Consider the following 21,360-nt stretch of genomic DNA (forward strand, 5'->3'; position numbering starts at 1 on the left):
GGTGAGACTATGGTGAGCTGTGACTGTGCCACTGCACTCCAGGCTGAGCGAGGTCCTAACTCAAAAAAAAAAAAAAAAACAAAACAAAAACAAAAAGGGTGTTATTAAGTCTGGCATTTCTTTCCATATAAGTTCTTTTTAAAAGACAGTCTCACTCTGTCATGCCGGCTGGAGTACAGTGGTGCAATCTCGGCTCACTGCAACCTCTCCCTCCCGGGTTCAAGCGATTCTCCCACCTCAGCCTCCCGAGTAGCTGAAACTATAGGTGCATGCTACTGTGCCTGGCTATTTTTTGTATTTTTTGATAGAGATGGGGTTTTGCCATGTTGGCCAGGCTGGTATCTTTCCATATAAGTCCTGAAAATTAGAAATAAAAATTGCCAACAGTTGAGAGCTGTTGACAGAAAATTGTGGGAGAGAAGTAGCAGATAAGAACTTAATCCCATTATGTCAATGGAAAAAAGTATGTTTAAATTAGAAAATTACTAATTTGTAAACACATATGAGTGAATGAGAATTGTCTGTCTAAAATGTGGGCAGTGGAACTTTGAAAAGGAAAAGTCTCCAAACAAAGTTAAAAATTGGTTAGCATTCCAAATAATAAGGTGCTTCTATGGATTATTTATTTTGGGACTCAGATATTTTGAGATGGGAGTCTCGCTCTGTCACCCAGGCTGGAGTGCAATGGCATGATCTCGGCTCGCTGCAACCTCTGCCTCCTGGGTTCAAGCGATTCTCTGCCTCAGCCTCCTGAGTAGCTGGGATTACAGGCGCACGCCACCACGCCTGGCTAATTTTTTTTTTTTTTTAATTAGAAACGGGGTTTTACCATGTTGGCCAGGCTGCTCTCGAACTCCTGACCTCGTGATCTGCCCGCCTCGGCCTCCCAAAGTGCTGGGATTACAGGTGTGAGCCACCACCCCCGGCCGGGACTCAGGTATTTTAAATGAAGATTAGGAGTATGTGAGTCACAGATAGTATTATATCCAAATCATATGCTGTTAAAATAGCCCAGGGTTCCCAGGGCTCACTCCTTGCTGTGAGGGATTAGCTGGGAAGTCCGAGTGTAATCTTATAGCACAGATGCAGACACCTTAAGGGGCTTTGAGTTGTGATGAGGCCCCCGGAGAAAGGGCGAGAAGCTGCCCCCTGCGGTGTCACTTGCCCTTCTGTTTAGAGCGGCTGCATCTGCTCAGAGCCAGCCCAACCTTCAAGGGCGGGCACAGCCTTGCAGCAGCAGGGGCGTCACTGAGGCCCCCTGTCTGTGTGTGGAAATCCACCCCACCTGTGGGTTATTTCTCATTAGAACTGACTTGCACCAGTCTGTGCTATCAGTGCTGAGAGCTGATGAGTTTTTCCTTTTACTCTCTGGAACACAAAAAGGCAGTGGAGTACCGCTTGCCTCACTTGGCATTTTGGATCCAGATTTTTGGGTTCTACACCGGAATGAGATTCTTTAAATAACTTCGAGAACAAAGGAAAGAAAAAGAAAGCCCTTTTTATTTGAAGCTAAAGTTGAATCATTGTAATAAAAATGCGAGCCACCTGGATGGGCCTCATCCAACAGCCATCATCCACTTGGGGACAAGAAAAATGGTCTTTTAATTTTTGTAGGTAGGTGCTTATTTTCTTCCTGCAGGTGTGCAGAATTTTGCTTTATTGTGATTTTGGTGTAGCAGCCTGTTTTAACTTTAAAGATGTTTGGGCCTGTCCTTTGAATGCTAGTGTGGACAGGTCAGTTGGGGCATTATGTCACATGGCCTGCAGGGATCCAGGGCACGCACATGTTCACGCTTATACAAGTAAATGTTAGCATCCTTTGTCTGTACTTCCAAGCTGGACAGAGACAGTGGTGTGAATAGGATGCAGCAGAGCCTGGAGTGTTCCCCGTCAGGGGGTGCAGGCCCGCGTGGCTGTGCACATCCAGGACACAGGGCGGGTGACAGGGCTCTGTGCCCAGCACACCTGTGGAGTTGGCTGCTGGGCAGCTCAGACTGCAGCTCACAGCCCAGGATTTTCTGCTTTGTTTTTGTTAACTGAACATACTGACTGACTCGCAAAATTATTTTTAAAAATAAAAAGCTAATTTTATTTTAGTTTATTTTAATTAAAAAATAGATTTTAAAAATCTGCTTTTTAAAGTCATAGATGTTTATCTTTAAGAACGTTAAAGAATTAAGAACTAGCATGTTTCTACAATTTTACAACAATTGTAAACCATAGGCTTCTGTATAATACTAGTTCTGGAAATTTTTAAAAGTGTGATTTCTTTTAAAGTATGTCTTCCAGAGATGGGTCATGTAAGACTCAATGGGGGAGAAATTGTTCTTTTCCTTAGAACTGACTGTTGACCTGTGGAGAATTGAAATATTTGTTTAAGGAATGATTTTAATTCCCTCTAGTATGCTGGCTGCTCATTCTCTGTTTCATTTCCTAGAGGGTCTTTTATTTTGTTTTGTTTCCTAGAGGGTCTTTTATCTATTGTGTTGATAGATACTCGTGGAAAGGCTGTTGTGGTGGTGTGTAGAGCTAGGCCTCGTTCTGAGCATCTCTGTTCTGGCATGGGAGCACCAGAGTTCTTGGCCGGGGTCAACCACTCTTTTCAGTTTTGGGTCATTGACATTCCCAGTCAAAATTATAGCATTTCATAGGCTTTAGAATCTGACAAACTCAAGGGAGAGCTGCTTGAATTGTGAAGAAATGGTCTGGTCTCAGCTAAGATGGTTTTGTTTAATTCTTTTCTTATTTAATAATTGAATTTTGGTTGCTTGCATTTAATTTTGTGTACATGTGATTTCTTTTCCTGACTGGACTAGAGTACCTTGCACAGCTGCATATTTTTGGTGACCTAATTGTGATACCTTCTACATGCTCGGACTGAGTACTAGCCAAAGAAAACATACAGTTTACATACATACAACTTCCGGAATTATTCACATAATCGTATGCTTTAGAGATACAATCTAATAACCAGACCAATGAGAAACATAAATTTAAATGTTGTGATGATAATGCACATTCTAATAATTTGGAGCACTTCTCTAGTTTTAGAATAACTCATGACTCATTGGGATTGTATTGAATCTGTAGATCAATTTGGGGGAATTGCCAACTTAACAATATTGAGTATTCTGATTCATGAACATTGTATGTCTCTCCATTTATGCAGGTCTTTAATTTATCTTAGCAGTCTTATATAGTTTTCAGTGTTCAACTCCTGTACATATTTCGTTACATTTATCTCTGAGTACTTCATACTTACAGATGCTATCATAAATGGTATTGTATTTTACATTTCAGTGTCCAGTTGTTCATTGGAAGGATATAGCAGTACAATACATTTTTCTTTACTGACCTTTATCCTGTGCCATTTCTAAATGAACTTGTTTTATATTTTCTGTAGGATTTTTTGAAAAAAATATACATAATTATGTTGCCTTTAAATAGAGTTTTGCTTCTTCCTATAGAATTTCTATACCTTCCCTTCCTTTAATGTGCTGGACATGATCTTTATTTCGGTGCATTTTCTTTATAACAGTATTTTTGCCTTATTCCTGATCTTTGAGTGAAAGCATCCAGCCTTTCACCATTAAGTCTGATGTTACCTGTACGTTTTTCCCAGATGCTCTTTATCAGGTTGAAGAAGTTTCCTTCTGTTCTTTGTTTCATGGGAGTTTTTCACATGAACGAACGGACATTGGATTTTCACATGCCTTTTCTGTATCTTCCCGAGATGATGGTATGGTGTTCCTTTTTGATTCTTTTGTTAAAGTGAATTACGCCAATTTCGAATGCTAACCGAACCTTGCATTTCTATTATCATAAACCTGACTTGATCTCCGTGTATTCTGCTTTTGCTATATGGATCAGTTTATATATATATATGTGTATATATATATAAACTGTAAGCTCCACCTCCCGGGTTCACGCCATTCTCCTGCCTCAGCCTCCCGAGCAGCTGGGACCACAGGCGCCCACCACCACGCCCGGCTAATTCTTTGTATTTTTAGTAGAGACGGGGTTTCACCATGTTAGCCAGGATGGTCGCGATCTGCTGACCTTGTGATCCACCCACCTCGGCCTCCTAAAGTGTTGGGATTACAGGCGTGAGTCACTGCGCCTGGCCGATCAGTTTTCTAATATTTAATGAAGAGTTTTTGCGTCTGTGTTTGTGGGATGTGTTAGTCTGCAGTTTTCTTTTTTTTTTTTCACCATGTCTTTGTTTTGTTATCAGGATAATGCTGACCTCAGCAACGGAGCTGGGAAGCTGCCCCTCATTGTCTATTTTCTGAAAATGTTTCTGTGAGATTTTTATTTCTTTTTAAAAATTTGATAGAATTTGCCAGTGAAGCCTAGGTTTTTAATAATAAATTCAATTATTTTAATAAATATAGGTGTTTCTAATAAATATAGAAACACCACACACTGTTCCTCATGGTACCCACTGTATGTTTTCATGTCTGTGGGTCCATGGGACGCTCCGTTGCCAAGCCTCCCTGGGCTCCTCTGATCCGTGACCGTTTCTCACACTTCCTTGTTTTTGGCAACTTTTTGAGGATCTTTGGGTCGGGTATTTTGTAGGATGTGCCTCTGTTGGAATTTGTCTCCTGACTAGACTGGGGTCACGGGTTTTGGGAGGAAGGACACGGAGGTGAAGTCCTTCTCGTCACATCCTGTCCTGGCCAGCACCGTCAGCAGGACTCAGTGCCTGATGCTGATGGGGATCACCTGGCTGCGGTGTGCTCTTCAGCATCTTCCACAGTCAGGTGACTCTTGCCACTTTCATCCTGCACTTTGGAAGGAAGCCGCTATGCCCATCACCCGGTTGTGGAGTGGGGAGTTGTGTGCCGCCTCCTCGAGGGTGGAGTGTCACAGATACTGTTGTTAGTCCACCCGGGAGGCTTGTCTCTTCTTTCCCATTGATTCATTTATTCACTTGTCTGTTTCCATCAACGTCTGCTCGTGGAGATGTACTTTACTCTGTGGGTTAGAATCCAGTTCTGCTTCATTCTGGTGCTCACATCCTTCCAGCTTTGGCCACTGGCAGCTTGTCAGTTGGCTCCTGTGCCCCTTGACATTCCCTCCATTCCCTCTTCATTGTAGGTGTTTCATCGTTAGTGTTTTTTTGTTTTTTTTTTTTTTTTCTTTTGAGACAGAGTTTTGCTCTTGTTGCCCAGGCTGGAGTGCAGTGGGGCGATCTCTTACTGTAACCTCCGCCTTCTGGGTTCAAGCAATTCTCCTGCCTCAGCCTCCCAAGTAGCTGGGATTACAGGCCTTGCCACCACACCTGGCTAATTTTGTATTTATATTAGAAACGGGGTTTCACCATGTTGGCCAGGCTGGTCTTGAACTCCTGACCTCAGGTGATCCACCTGCCTTGGCCTCCCAAAGTGCTGGGATTACAGATGTGAGCCACCATGCCTGGCCTGAGCACTTTTTACTTGCACAGCGCTGCCAAATACTTCTCCCGGCTCATTGTGAGTGCCTTTCCCAGCCTAGAATCAGCTGTTGCTCTGTGAATTGAAAAATGACGTTAGAGACCAGGATGCGGTGCGCGGAGGGCCCTGACGTTAGAGACCAGGATGCGGTGCGCGGAGGGCCCTGGCGTTAGAGACCAGGATGCGGTGCGCGGAGGGCCCTGGCGTTAGAGACCAGGATGCGGTGCGCGGAGGGCCCTGGCGTTAGAGACCAGGATGCGGTGCGCGGCGTCCTCCGAGCATGGGAAGGGTCCTGGGTGGCTTTTCACCCAAACATGTTGCCTAGGAACCCTCCATCTTGTGCCGCTGCAGCATGCTGACTTCTGTGGAGTCAGTTCTGACGCTGCTTCCCTCTCTCACTAGTAGTCATTTCTGTAGCTTCTAGGAAAGAGGAAGAAAACATGCACGTCCTTGACCTGCTCGCCCTTCTGATTTGGGATTGTTGGGTTGAGGTCACAGATCTCTGTCAGTGTACAAGCATGGCTCCTTGGGGAGAGCAGCGTGAGGAGTTAGATCTGGAGCCTCTCAAAGCCGATTGATTGCCAGAAGCTAGAAGTTTCTTTCTTTAGCAGTGACTTTTTAAAGGTTACTCCCATTTCTCTGGTGCAGTGGTTATTTGGAGAGTTGGCTTTATGTTCTGTTTTGTTTATTTCGTTAGATATTAGGAAGAAAATTTTAATGTAAATTTATTTTTACCCCTGGGTATTTTTTGTTAGATCATGTTTTTATGAGTTTTTAATCTTTAGCGTGGTGCAGTGGCTTAGGCCTGTAATCCCAGCACCTCAGGAGACTGAGGTGGGAGGATCACTTGAGACCAGGAATTGAAGACCAGCCTGGGCAACGTAGGGAGACCCCGTGTATAAAAATAAAATAAAACAAAATAAAAAACTCCTGGAACCTGCAAGCAGTAGAAATATACTTTAGTAAATGTTTGATTAGTGTGAATGCTGACGGTATTGATTGGGTGACATGAGCCATGGCAGTAGAGGGTCCCCTGGACTTGTGATGAGCGCGGTGGGAGGGTGCATCTTGCTTGTTCAGGGGGCAGTTTGGGCGATTCTCGTGCTCCCACAACTGCCCCGAGTGCCTCTGATGCCTGAGCCTTCTACCGTGTGCTCACCCTGTGGCCTTGGGGTCCTCAGCCTGGGAAGGGGAGAGAAGTGAAAAGGTGCACCCTGTTGTTAAAACCTGTGTCCTGGAAGTGACACACCTCTCGCCTGTTAGAGTCCATGGGTGGAATTGGGCCACAGGGCCGTGTGTGCACAGAAGGGGCTTGGGAAATGCAGTCTGGATGTGTGGGGGCTCCTGGGACAGGCCCTGATGGCAAGGGAAGTGGGCTATGGGCTGCCCTGGCCTGGGGGGCTTTGGGGGGCCTGCTTTTCCTCCCGCTGAAGCTCTGAGCGGCTCCTCTTTTTGTAAGCACATTACATCAAACCAGTTTCTTCTTTTGTTTGGCCCTGGTCCTTGTGTGTTATGTAGGAGCATAAATGTCCATGGGAGAAAATGTTCTTTGGGAACAGGTACTGGAGTTTAAAAGAAATCTGTCCATTTTTTCTTAATAAGTAGAAAGCAGAAAAAATTACTTAATTCTTTTTACCTTGCTGTTGTTGAAATATTTTTCCTTGAGAGAATTCATAAAAATTAGAAAACTAATATCAGCTTTTCTAACCTGTACTTGATAATAATTACTTTGAATTATAAAAGGGATGCCTACCCGTGGCGGCAACGTGTCACGTGGTGAGGCTGCACTCGGTGGGAAGGAGACAAAAGCTTGTTTTTGTTCAAATATATGTCAGATATCCCGGTGAAGTTCCTCCTCTCCCTGCCGTGAAAAACAGCCGGATATTGTGGCGTGAATGGGAGTGGTCGGTGACTGGACTCCACAGGTAATGAGCTCTGGGTCAAGATCTTGGGCTCAGCGGGACGCCGAGGGGAAGCAGCGTGCCCGGCCTTGTTCGCGCGGTGAGCTGGAGCGGGAGCCCCTGGAGGCTGGGGGTCCTGCGGTGCCCAGGGTGGGCTTCTCACTTGCTGAGTATTCAGTGCAGATGTGTTAGGTGCATATTTAGTGGGTTTGGCCCTGGGATGTTTGAAAGTTGTTTCAACTCATCTTTGGAGGCTTGGTGCTTGCTTTCTCCTCAGATTGTCCTCTCGGCATCTGTGTGCGAGTTGAGGGTTAGGCGGAGAACAGAGTTGTGTCTCTTCTCCGTCCTGTGATCATTTGTGCCCAGGCAGAGGTGTGTGTCCAGCAGGCACCCACGGTGGTGTCTGGAGTCACCGCTGAGAATCAGGTGACTCTCTCGCCTCGTCATTTCCGCATTCGACAGCTTTCATGGAGCCTAGCCCCAGTCTCAGACCGGGACCCACCCGGCGTCTCAGCGGCCTGAGCCACTTAGTTGGAGCTGGCTTCCGATGCTAACCTCTGCTGCGAGGGCTCTCGGGTTCTGCTCACTGGCTGCATGGGTCAGATGTTCTGCTGCTCTGAAGTGCTGGCTGGGCCCTCGTACTGGGTGCTGGCGGGGCGCTGGTCCTGAGTGTTACGGGGCCCTCATCTGGGTGCCAGCTGGGTTCTGGTCCTGAGTGTTGCTGGGCCCTTGTCTGGGTGCCAGCTGGGCTCTGATCCTCAGCGTTACTGGGCCCTCGTCCGGGTACTGGCTGGGCTCTGGTCCTCAGCGTTGCTCTCCTCCTCCTTCCCGTGTCATTGTCTCTGAACCATTGCGTAGGTTTTCAAGTCTCTGCTTCAGAATAACTTAGTTTTCATTTCCTTTTGTAATAAAACATGGCAAACACAAATTTGTGAAAATAGTTCAAATCTTGCATTTCTTAAGATTTTTAATGTTATGTCTTATTTTGGTGGCTTGTTTTGCGTGTACTTGAACAAAGCCTCTTTTTTTTTTTTTTTTTTTTTTTTGAGACGGAGTCTCGCTCTGCCGCCCAGGCTGGAGTGCAGTGGCCGGATCTCAGCTCACTGCAAGCTCCGCCTCCCGGGTTCACGCCATTCTCCTGCCTCAGCCTCCCGAGTAGCTGGGACTATAGGCGCCCGCCACCTCGCCTGGCTAGTTTTTTGTATTTTTTAGTAGAGACGGGGTTTCACCGTGTCAGCCAGGATGGTCTCGATCTCCTGACCTTGTGATCTGCCCGTCTCGGCCTCCCAAAGTGCTGGGATTACAGGCTTGAGCCACCGCGCCCGGCCAACAAAGCCTCTTGATGTCTGTTCACATGTGCTCCATTTTGTGTGGTCCACGAGCAACAGGGGCCGCCCTGCCAGTTGCCTAGAGCATGGGGCAGGTGCTTAGGGCTCCGAGATGAGGTGGTTCCCTGAAGCAGAAGAGAAGTGGAAGGCCACTTTATAAGCTTTGGCGTGGAAAATGTTTGCCATGACAGCTTTCAGAGTGGAAGATTTTATTTTGTTTTATTTGTAGAAATGGGGTCTCACCGTGTTGCCCAGGCTGGTCTTGGACTCCTGGGCTCAAGCCATCTGCCTGCCTCAGCTTCCCAAAGTGTTGGGATTACAGGTGAGAGCCAGGGCGCCTGGCTGAAGAGGTTTTGTTTTAAATCCATCAAAGTAAAACAGTTAAAAAACTCAAACAATGAAAGGGTGAGTTGTAGCAGTAGTTTAAATAGGATCATTGCCGTTGTTGTCCAGCAGGTGACTAAAAGCATGAGAAATACTTAGTTTTGAACACGGGTTCTGTCACTGGTAAGTGGTGAGACCTGGGACAGATCCTAATCTTTCTGAGCATCAGTGTCTTCATGGTAAAGCGGGTAAAATATCCAGGATGGCTGGGAGCGAGACATGTACACGAAGTACTCAGTACTCCTTGAGCTCAGCAGAATGAAGACTGTTACTTCCTGGTGGGTCCCCGAGTGCCCACTCCGGGCTGGGTCTCATGGTGGCTGCCAGCTCCTGCCAGTCAGCCCTCAGACTTTAAGTCACCTTTAGTTTAGCACCTCCTGGTGGAATTCAGAACTGACCCTGCACAGTGGATGGGAACATTCTAGGCTGCCTTTTGGCATCCTGCTTGGTGGGTTCTGCTCTGGGTCGGGATTCTCAGTCTTTGCTTTCAGCATGCAGAGCAGCAGCATGTGAACCAGCGGATCGAGAGGCATTTTACTCAAATGGGAGGCTCACTCTTGAATTCCTCGGTGTCCCGAACAGTCTTCAGCCATGTCCTGTGCATTCTCCTAGGGACTTTGGGAGACACCACTGGATGAGCAGAAGGACCCCGTACAGGGGAAGGCCACGTGGAAAACTAAAGCGTAGTGAGGAGATGGCAAAACAGATGAAAGGCTGAGGGCTGTGGGCCAGAGTGGTTTTGGTTAGGAATGTCAGCTCCTGTCACATATTGTATGTTGGCCTCAGACCTGATTTTGCCATTCACTGGCTGTGTGGCCTTGAGCAGGTTAATAGCTTCTCTGCGTGGGCTGCTGTCTGTGCTGTGAAGATGCTGCAGGGCCCGTCTCATGAGGCTCAGTGACCTGCTTCTCAGTTTCTTGACTATCCTTACAGACACATTTCAATGCACACACATATGTGTCTGTACTTACCTGTGTTTTTTGTTGCTTAGTATTGTTGTGGCACTTTTTCCACATCAGTCCTTAGATAGGGACTTCATTCTCCTTACTGTTCCATAATTTTAAAAAAATGTATTCTTTTGTGCAATTTGAGGTTGATTTAAATTGCATTAGTTGAAAGCATGTAGTTTCTGGCGTTTTTTAAACATTAAAATAAATTACTTTTACAGCACATTATAATATTGATCATTAAAAATTAAAAACACAACTGGTTTATTGTTTTTTTTAAAATTTTTCCATTATAATGTAAATATCATGATGCATTTTGAACGTCTCCCCAGTAAGCTTTTGGCAGTCGAATGTTCTATCACTTTCTGGTCTTTGAACTTTGCTTTCCGTTTCATTTCCCTCACAGAATTTCATCCTGTTAGCATGGCTGTCGCGTGCCTGGGCAACAGAAACAGGGATGTAAATCGAAGCTGAAAAAGTTTGTGTTCCTAACCATAAGGCCCTAAGGGCTAAAAAAAAAAAACCCCTTTTGGATTGAATTCCTACTACAGTGGTTGAACAAAACAGCGTGACTGTGTCACCCACTTAGAACTAATTCTTGATAATAAAATACTGGGAATATATTTTTGAGTAGTTAGATGGGGCTTTTTGGTTAATTATTGTATCGATGGATGATTGATTATGTTTGACTGCTTAGATGAGAGAGGATTCTACGTTGGTTCTGCTGTTTTTGGTTTTTGTAGCTCTAGGGTACTGGGAAACTCGGGTCACACCAGTAATATGTGGGAGAGGAAGGAGTCCTCAGCTTCCTTGAGTTATGTGCCAGGGGTCTCAGTGGTCCGTCCTCAGAAACTGTTTTTGATGATCTCCATCTGTTTTGTTGAAAGCAAAGGATTGCAACCCAGCTGACTTACCGAGGGCTTTGTAGTCAGCCGGCGAGGCGCTGGTTTTGTCACCACCATGCCAGTGTTCAGGTGGCCTGTGCTGGCTCCTGGGATCTGCGCCCTAGGTGGATGGTGCGTCCAGTGTGCTCAGAGCAGAGGTGGTTTTTAGGTGGGAAAAGGGCTTCGTGGAAGGGAACACACACATCGAGATGCTCGCTCACGGAGAGTCCTCTTTAGGAAACAGGACGTTCTGGAAGGTGGGGATCTGGAGACTGTGTTGCTGAGAGCTGTCTGTATCCACGAGCCCCCCAGAAAGCTGTGGGGCACCCGAGGGGCACATTATTCCAGCTGGGAGCTGGTTGCCTTAGAACATGATTTCCTTCACCTTAATAAGGATCTTCAAGGGAAAAAAGGTATATTTGGTCAAATGACCTTGCCAGATGGTGGCCTGAATACATTTTACTCTGTTAAACTTTCTTCTCAGACCGTTAATGTGCCAGTGGCCACTGTGAAGAGTCATTAGGGGACTGCTGGCCACTCAGCAGCACCGTCCTTCTTCAGTTGCTCATGGGGAGAGAGAGAGAATGAATGTGTGTGTGGACATGCTGTGAGCCTAGGATCTGGAGACACCAGCCTTCCCACATGCTGTGAGCCTAGGGTCCCGGGACACCAGCCTTCCCACATGCTGTGAGCCTAGGATCCCGGGGCACCAGCCTTCTCACATGCTGTGAGCCTAGGATCCCGGGACACCAGCCTTCCCACATGCTGTGAGCCTAGGATCCCGGGGCACCAGCCTTCTCACATGCTGTGAGCCTAGGATCCCGGGACACCAGCCTTCCCACATGCTGTGAGCCTAGGATCCTGGGGCACCAGCCTTCCCACATGCTGTGAGCCTAGGATCCCGGGGCACCAGTGTTCCATAGCCTCCACTTGGGGAACATACCAAGCTCGTGCAAGCCAGGTAACCTCTCCAGTTCCACATCTCTGAGGAGCATAGGACTGTTGCAGCCTGTAGGTGACTGTGGTGACCAAGCCAGCAGCCACCTGGGCTGCTTTTCATACCCGATCTGTAGGTCATTTATCAGGTTTTGTTGTGTTAACTTTAGGTGTCACCAATAACAAGTAGAGGAATTTTAAAAATAGTATTTTTGAATTAAATGCAGTTGATTATGCCTTTATTTTAGGAAGAAAACCTTGTGGTCCCGTGATTTACTCGGGCATGGCATGGCGCTGTGCTCGCACTCAATGTGGGGACAGTTACAGGGACGCTAGGCTGGATTTTCCTGTGGGCACATCACAGAAAGGCAGAGGCTTCCCAAGCTGGTTTTTGGAGAGTGAAGTTCAAGAACGGTGTTTTATCCTCAGGTGATAACCACTTTGTATTTCAAGTGCTAGTTCCTTCTCTCCCCACCCTTCCACAACAAAGTGTACCTTAGATATCCCTTGTGACCAGAAAGTGCTAAGGCTTAAAAACGCACAATTGAAATCTGTGGGTGAGTCTGCACTTTGAGATGAAGCTGTGTTAGCTGCCGCCTGTCTGAACACACTAGTGCTTCCTCCAGGGTGGCACCAGGTTTGGTGGTTTCTGGGCCGTGGTTTGTTCTTTGGTAGAATTGTTTCCTTCAAAGCAGAACCCTGAGCCCTGTGGTTGTGGCTCACACATGTTCCTGCACAACCTGGAGGCAGCACGTGTGTCCTTCCATCCCAATCCACTGTGATGTTTGCCCCTTTCTTTCTAGGGCGCTACCGTTTTGGACGATACCAACACTTACATGGTTACGAACGTTAGATCTGTACCATAGGAATTAGTTGGGATGGAGTGACTGAAAATGTCAAGCCGGTTTTCATGCAAGTGTGTCACCCCAGAAGCTTTATTAACTGGGTGTGATAACAGCTGGTGTGGTCGCAGTCTGTTCTGTGTCACACACTCAGCATCCTCATCCCGGCTGTCCTGAGCCTATCCAGTTGTGCAGACAGAACACCAACAATTAGGAAAGTTACACTGTTAAAAACCCCATCTCCAGTTTATTCTTCCTTAGCGTTTGGGGCTCCTCCCCGCTCAGGACGGGTCCCTGGGAGTGGACTATGTTGAATGACTCTTAGGCCTCCCCCTCACTGCGGGTCCCTGGGAGTGGACTGTGTTGAATGACTCTTATGTGCTCTTACCATGAATGTTGTTGTTTTAAGGCCTTCTTTTTCTTTGTGATTCTTTTGTTCCCTAGCGTCGTCCCCCAGACTACAGTAATACTCAACAATGATCGGCAGAACGCCATTGTAGCCAAGATGGAAGACCCCTTGAGCAACAGGGCACCGGATTCCCTGGAAAATGTCATTAGCAAGTCAGTAGCACGGCACCAACCCCACCTTTCCCTGCCACTGTGAGGAGTCCCGTGAGAATAAGTCAACGTCCCCAAGCCAGGGCACAGTCCAGCACGCACTTCATCTCTGTGGTCACAGGGTTGAGCTTGGCAGGCACCGCCCCAGCTCTCTGAGGTCGGGGAGGGCAGGCTGGGTGATGCTGAGTGCTGAGTCCAGCCACACCAGGGGGCAGCTGCCGCCGGGGACTTCCGTGTCTCGTGCTGGCTGGGGTTATGGAGGGGGCTGGCTGTGTCTCCTCACAGCGGTCAGTGAAAGCATTCATCCTCCCACCTAGCTCAGTGGTCCTCACGTCTGTCTGTCTGTGCAGAGCGTGTCAGGCAAACAGACACCCTCTCCCACGATTGCTAAGTGGTGCAGGCATGTTGAGTTTATGACTTTTTTCTTATGCCTTTTTCTCTTGAGACATTTTGAACGGAACTTGGGTCAGAGGTGGGAGTGGACAGAAGACGCCATCCCTGCCCTGTGTGAGGGGAAGGCTGTGCAGTGGCCTCTGGCTGGCATCCGGGCCCTGCTCTCCCCAGGAGTGCCCCTTAGGGCTGCGTGAACCCCTGAGGATGCTCTTGCTTTTTCTTTCCCATCTGTGTCTTCACAAAGTTCTATTTGCTTTTTCTCTCAGTCTCCTTTGTGGATTGCTCCTCCTCCAGCTTCGTCCCCTTTCCGTATTGTCTTAGCTCAGTTCTCCAGGGCTGCAGCTGTGGTCACGAGGGTCTGATACGTGGGGTGAAGGGAGAGGAGTTGGTGATGGGTGGTGAGGAGGTGCCAGGGTCAGCTGTGCCTCGGGGGCTTTGCGCTGAGGTCAACCAGGCAGATAGCCAGTGTTGAGATCAGGTTCAGCATGGACAGCGCTCTGGAGAACCCAGGCCAGAAAGCGCAGAGTGCAGCCTCCTCTGGGTGCGGCCAGTGTTTTCAGCACCCCTTTTTTTTGACTTTGCAAATAGAGAAATTGTGGTCCTTTCTCTTCTGGTGCGTAGCAGTCCACGGTAGGGGATGTTGAAAGGGTCATTAAAAAAGGGAAGTAGTAAGTCTCTAAATCATCTTTTTTTTGAGCACTTGTGGAGCTGGCCTCGCCCTGCTTTGCTAGCGGTGTTCTGTCTTTCCACATCAGCAGCCCTTGGGATGATGGCAGCTCCGATGGGATCTCAGTGGGTTTTTTAAGCCCCTTCAGGGTTTTTTTGCCTGTGGGCATACTTGGGAATGCTGCTTGCTTTGCAGAGGTGGAGCCATCTCCAGCACGCCCAGCAGCATGGATCGAATTGACCCAGGCCTCTGGGCACAGTCTTCTGATTTAGTCTTTCCTTTAACCTCGCCTGAAAAAAGACTCTTACCAGCATTCTATAGGTTGACTGCTGAACTCAGAAGGCAGCATACTAGGCCTGAGTCCCAGTGAGTTATGATTTTACTTCTTTTGTGATACAAATATTTTCTTTAAATGGTTAAGTTTTATTTTATACAGTTTCGTTTAGCCCCGGGCCATTTTCTCCTATGGAGTTGCTATTAATCTTGGTAGAGAGAGCGGTCTGGGAAGGCTGTGTGATCCACTGGTCCATGCAGAGTTAGATCTTGTGATAAGGAAAGCACTGACCTTCGCGTGCTGCTTGTGGCTCTTACCACACTGGGTTGGTGTGTTTTTTTCCCGTTCAGCGCTGTGCCTGGGCGTCGGCAGAACACCATTGTGGTGAAGGTGCCGGGCCAAGAAGACAGCCACCATGAAGACGGGGAGAGCGGCTCGGAGGCCAGCGACTCGGTGTCCAGCTGCGGACAGGCGGGCAGCCAGAGCATTGGGAGCAACGTCACCCTCATCACCCTGAACTCAGAAGGTGCGTCCCAGGCGTCTTCTTTCCTTGGCCAGAGCAGCAGGAGGATTTTTGTTTGTTTGTTTTGCTTTTTAGAAATTAATTTAGTTGTTTTTTAAAAAAGTGATACAGTGGCCGGGTGCGGTGGCTCACGCCTGTAATCTCAGCACTTTGGGAGGCCGAGGCAGGTGGATCACCTGAAGTTGGGAGTTCAAGACCAGCCTGACCAACATGGAGAAACCCTGTCTCTACTGAAAATACAAAATTAACCAGGCGTGGTGGCAGGTGCCTGTAATCCCAGCTACTTGGGAGGCTGAGGCAGGAGAATCACTTGAACCTGGGAAGTGGAGGTTGCGGTGAGCTGAGATCGTGCCATTGCACTCCAGCCTGGGCAATACAGCAAAACTCTGTCTCCAAAAAAAAAAAAAAAGTGATACAGTATAGGACAAGCGCAGTGGCTCACGCCTGTAATCCCAGCACTTTGGGAGACTGAGGCAAGTAGATCATGAGGTCAGGAGTTCAAGACCAGCCTGGCCAAGATGGTGAAACCCCATCTCTACTAAAACTACAAAAATTAGTCAGGCATGGTGACAGGTGCCTGTGATCCCAGCTACTTGGGAGGCTGAGGTGGGAGAATTGCTTAAACCCGGGTAGCAGAGGTTACAGTGAGCTGAGATTGCACCACTGCACTCCAGCCTGGGTGACAGAGACTCTGTCTCAAAAAAAAAAAAATAGTAATACAGTATAAAAATGAAGAATAAAGGGAAAATAACTTGTGATTCCACCATTCTGAGATCTCTAAACCTTTTGTGGTTTTTTTTTTGTGCACATTTCATAAGATTTTATAACTCACTTCTTTCCCCTACACGGTAGAAATCTTTCCATGTTAGTGCAGATGGACAGAGTCGCTTTTAGCCAGTTTTGCTTATTTCATCAGGTCTGGATGCTTTCCAGGGATGGCTCCCTGTAAGCTTTCATTATTGAAACTAGCATTGGCCTGCTGTCTTTTCATGTCTCTTGGATCCGTGTCTGGACATGGGCTCTCAGAGGCAGATTGCTGGGCTAGAGGATGCAGAGGCAGGACACAGCTTCCACGGGGTCCGTGATGCACTGCCCGTTTCCTCTGAGATCTAGAAGGATGTGACCCTCTTTGTCCTACTTGGACTCCTAGCGGGGGCTTCTCTCCTGCAGGGCTCTGAGGCGCCCTCCCGCCTGGCCCTCGGCCTGCCCAGTGTGCCTTTCAGAGCCCTCTTCCCCGGAGAGCCTCTGTGTGCCCTTCATCCGTAAGTGACCAGATGACTGTCAGTTACTACAGTAAGGAGAAAAGAAAGAACCAAACAGACTTAGCTTTGTGCGTGGAGTTGTAAAGCATGTGTTTTCCTTACTTACTAGGAAGATCTCCAGTTTTTTCTGCTTCTGCGTCTGAGTTGTTGATTTTTCCTAGCAACTCGATGTTGATTTGTGTACTGAACAAAGGTTTTCCTGTTAGGAAGACTCATTACCTTATCTGAAACATTGAAAACAATGTTTTCCACAAAAATTGACTTTTACCTAATACAGATTGCTAGGATTCAGATGGCAGAATGGCGGGAAGAGAGAGAGGTTGAGTTGATCTTTTTTTTTTTTTCCAGTTAAGATCTAATTTATATACCATAAAGTTGACCGTTTTAAAGCATACGTCTCAGTGGTTTTTAGTACATTCACAAGGTTGTACAGTCATCACTTCAGACTAATTCTAGAGTATTTTTTATTACCCCCAGAAGAAGCCCTGTGTCCATCAACAGTCACTTTCCGTTCTCCCAGCCTCCAGTCCCGGCACCCAACTCATCTCCGTCCTTGTGGATGTACCTGTTGTGGACCTTGACTCTAAATGGAATCCTGTAGCGTCACCCACATTGTAGCTTTTGCCCCAGCATTTGTTCCTTTTCATGGCTGCGTGATATGCCGAGGTACGGATGGCCCACATTCTGTTGATCCATCATCAATTGATGGACATCTGGGTTGTTTGCACTTTTTGACTGGTGTCAGGAATGGTGCTGTTGTCAGGAATGCTGCTGTGAACATTGATGTGCAGGTTTTTGTGTATGTAGGAATTGATATGCAGGTTTTTGTGTATGCAGGAATTGCAGGGTCAGGGCAATGGAGTTTTTCACACATTGAATTTGAGGAACGGAGGGGTGCTCCTGATTTCATTTTCATGGAAATTGAAAATCACATTGCAGTAACGACAGACTAATTGTTGTAATTAATTATTTTTCGATGTGGGTTTTGTGTAAATCCCCACATAGATCTGGCCACCCCTTTCAGGCCTGATGTTTGTTTGATTTAAACTGTGTTAGCTGAGGCAAAAAAAACAAAACAAAACTTGGTAGTTCTGGGGAGTCCAGGGTCATAAAAACAAAAACATCTAAATGAACTTATGAGAAGGTATCAAATTTGGAGCCTGCTTAATATTAATCTGTATCTATAAGGAAAAATACAAATTTTCTTTGTGTCTGAGTTTTTAAGTTCTTTTGATGTTTTGTGTAAGACATTTTTCTTTAGCAAAGGCTCTGAGCAGACTTCATAGCCGTTTTTGCCACTGATTGTCCTCATCAAACATAATTTTGTTGTACAACACAGGTTGTTAGGATTGGGGTGAATTGCAGAACTTTTTCTCATCTTCAACTTGACTTTGTTTTGAAGGGGAGGTCATCATCCCGAGCCATTCTGTTTTCTCATCCCATTAGGAGGAAACATTTCTTGTAATAAATCTCTTTCAGTGACTCTGTCCTTGGGAATGTCTATCCCAGTGGGGTCGGTGTTATGAAAATATCTGCTTGAGCTGCCTTATTTGGCATAGTGGCTTGGTGAAAATGACACCCAGAGGAAGTCATCTTTAAATGATTGCTGTCTGTGTAAATGTTGGAAAAATAGCCAATCCATTAATGTCTCTGATGTCAGATTTACTCTCAACCCGTAGTGGTGTCATCTCTTCAGCATTTCCATGGGGGTGCGAATGTGCTGAGAATGGGGCCAGCAGCTTCCTGCCTGTGCCCCTCTGCCCCAGAGCACCTGGGCAGGCGGTGAATCAGTGAGTTTCTACGAGGGAAAGCATTAGGAATATGAGAAGTGCTAAAGGGGGGGTGCGCTTGTCTTTCTGTTTAGTTGTTTTAGGCTCTGATAAGAGACAGGAGCCGCAGGAGACAGATTGTTCTTAGCTTCTCGTTTAAGTATTTAAGTGCCTTAAGTCTTAGAGAACCACAGATTTCAAAATAGTTATTTCTTAAGAATTTCAAATGGCTTGTGTGAATTGACATGCTGTTTTATATCAAATTTGGAGTCAGTTTATTATACTGCAAAGATACCATGTCATTTTATTCTAGTTTTTTTCACTTAGGTAATTCCGTTTGTCATGACAGACACTCCACTGGAATAAGAAGGACGGTAACTCCCAGCTATTGAAAGCAGGGAACAGTAGATTGTGTCTCATTGGAATAAGGACGGTAGCTCCTGACTATTGAAAGCAGGGAACAATAGACTGTGTCTCATTGGAATAAGAAGGACGGTAGCTCCTGACTATTGAAAACAGGGAACAATAGACTGTGTCTCATTGGAATAAGAAGGACGGGTAGCTCCTGACTGTTGAAAGCAGGGAACAGTAGACCATGTCTCATTGGAATAAGAAGAACGGTAGCTCCTGACTATTGAAAGCGGAGAACAGTAGACTGTGTCTCATTGGAATAAGGATGGTAGCTCCTGACTGTTGAAAGCAGGGAACAGTAGACTGTGTCTCATTAGAATAAGGAGGACGGTAGCTCCTGACTATTGAAAACAGGGAACAATAGACTGTGTCTCATTGGAATAAGAAGGACGGTAGCTCCTGACTGTTGAAAGCAGGAAACGGTAGACTGTGTCTTCGTTCTTGTGCTTGCCTTTTGTCAGTAGTTTTGGTCTTAGTGTGCTCATAGCTTTGTTTTGTACTTGAAAGTGTGTGGGGCCCCATCGTTCAATGACTAAGCTGCCGGCTGAGTTAGAGAAACAAGTTGAGCTAAAATGGACCTAGAGTGGGATCTGTTTGTCCATTAAGGGAATTAGTTAGGTTCTTAATCAAGAGTTTAAATTCCTGCTGTGTATGCATTTGCTAATTCCTACAAAATCCTACACGTAAAATGTTAGGTACTTAATTTCAGTGGGGAAGGATTGTCATTGAATTCTAGTTGAATTATTGCCAGGAGTTGGTCCCATGGACATCCCAGTTAGTAGAATGACTTACATGGTAGCCCTTGGTGATGCTGGCGAAGGCAGGTGAGGCACAGCTGGGCGAGTTGGGCAGCTGTGAGAGCTGTCAGCTGCGGCCGTCCTTCAGCTGCTGCTGGCACGCCATGCTGTGTGGTCAGATTCCCAGACCTCGCTGTCCACGGAACGTCAGCCATGCACGTGGAAATAAGAACATGTAGCCACGCTGTGCTGTGCAGATTCACAGACCTCAGTCCACGAATGTCAGCCATGCACGTGGAAAAGAGAATGTGTAGCTACGTAGCCACGCTGTGCTGTGCAGATTCCCAGACCTCAGTCCACGAATGTCAGCCATGCGCGTGGAAAAGAGAATGTGTAGCTACGTAGCCATGCTGTGCTGTGTGGTCAGATTCCCAGACCTTGCAGTCCGTGGGATGCCATCCGTGCACATGGAAAGAAGAACATTTAGCTACAAACATTCCTCAAACATTTATTTACAGAATTCATCTTCTGTGGTTTTAACATAAGTGCTGTATGTGTGAGGTAGCAGGGAAACACTTTTTCATGGCAGTCCTGAGGTGATTGCTAATAAGAATAGGGCTGCAGAGAGATGAGTGACCACAGTAAAACCAAGGGAAGCAGGAGACAGCAGCGTGAGAACAGTCGTGGCTCTGAGTGCCACAGAGCGGCCAGAAGGGCAGTCTGGGGAAGTGAGTGGGGTTGATGGTGTCTCAGCAGCTTAGGTTGAGTTTCTGGATGCACAGCCTGTGTCCCAGGATGGAGGTGTCGGGAGCAGTCTTGACCCATGACTGTGCTGGTGCCGAGCAGTCAGCAGTTCACCCAGACTCCTCCCCACCACCTCCTCCACCCGGAAAGACTCCTTCCCATCCCTGCCCTGTGAGACCAGACGCTTGGAGAGCAAACTTCTCAGGCGCTAGAGGCGCTCAGCTCTCCAGAGCTCGGGCGCCGACTGGTGCTGGACTCGGGTTCTCTGCGTGACCCAGAGGCGCAGGATCCTTTTAACTCAGGGTTAAATTGTTTTTCACTTTAAGAGATGTTTAAGCGTTATAGGCAAAATCTTTACAACAGAATTATTGATGGAAAACAGCCCACTCAAAGAAAACCAAAGCAAAATAAAAGCAGCCCACACCAAAAAAGCATTTTGAAAGAAAATGGTGCAGTGTTCCATTTCTACACTGAAGTCTCTGTCATGTGTAGTTTGTGGAATGTCGGTGTTACAGATGTCTAAAATTCTCAAATACGATGTCACATAATCATAAAGTTCCTGATTTTAGAGCGAGGCCACCCTATCAGGAGCCCACCTGGTTTTCATAGCTGTCCTCCAGGCGTGTGGACTTCTTGCTGATCAGGACACCTCCTCTCTTCACCTCCCCTCCCCTTTTAATCTTTCTGCTCCCCTTTTCCCATCCCAAGTATTCATTCAGCATCCACTAGTACCTGATGGGAATGGAGGTTCTTTTGAAGCATCCGTATGTGACATCGTAGACATCTAGCCAGTAGATGGCCAGAGTTGGCGTGTTTGGGACAAATGTGGCCTTACCTTTATGGGGTGTCCCTATCCCCCAGGATCCTGGCATACCCCAACACATTGTATTTTCTCATGGGGCAAATAATGATGAGGAGCCCAACAGATAAAATGTCTCATGCGTTCCACATAGAATTCTTATTCTCCACCTTGAATAGGAGAGATGAATTTTTGACAGTTACAGTTAATCATGTCCTGGCTTCGGAAGCATTTTGAGCTGTGATGTGTGTAACCACGCAGCCTGGGCTGCCTTTAGGTTTGAATTCTACGTGGGTTTGCTCTGTGTTATCCATTGTTGGAACCATTATGCAGAGTTGCTTTTGAAATTCATAAACAGCTTGAGTAAGCCTTTGCAAAAGCCAGTTGAAAATTAATTTTTGACAGGGATGGCATATCTAACATGAATCTGAAGACTTACCTGGAGATGGTGAGGCTGACCTTGAGCTGAATTGTCGTGGAGTTGGTTGTGTTGTGGAAATTAACACCACGCTCTAAGGCTTTGAACAACCCTGCAGTCCAGTGACTCGTAAAGGATGGCCTTC

At 46.8% G+C, this 21,360-nt stretch overlaps 2 protein-coding genes across 21 annotated transcripts in view; one reads left to right on the plus strand and one right to left on the minus strand.

The window, feature by feature from the left end:
- KLHDC4 (kelch domain containing 4) overlaps positions 1-21,360 on the minus strand; it is a 723,698-nt gene that overhangs the window by 291,625 nt on the left and 410,713 nt on the right. The gene's annotated exons all lie outside the window — the stretch shown is intronic.
- BANP (BTG3 associated nuclear protein) overlaps positions 1-21,360 on the plus strand; it is a 128,377-nt gene that overhangs the window by 36,914 nt on the left and 70,103 nt on the right. For 12 of the 20 annotated variants that reach the window (XM_050773635.1, XM_050773637.1, XM_050773629.1 and 9 more), the window contains 2 exons: positions 13,105-13,221; positions 14,903-15,078. In XM_050773635.1, coding sequence (XP_050629592.1) covers positions 13,105-13,221; positions 14,903-15,078 — 293 coding nt within the window. The remainder of the gene's footprint in view (positions 1-13,104; positions 13,222-14,902; positions 15,079-21,360) is intronic. The other 8 variants (XM_050773644.1, XM_050773646.1, XM_050773647.1 and 5 more) reach the window with 1 other exon arrangement.

Source organism: Macaca thibetana, chromosome 20, assembly GCF_024542745.1.
Source record: "Macaca thibetana thibetana isolate TM-01 chromosome 20, ASM2454274v1, whole genome shotgun sequence".
Lineage (NCBI taxonomy): Eukaryota > Metazoa > Chordata > Mammalia > Primates > Cercopithecidae > Macaca > Macaca thibetana.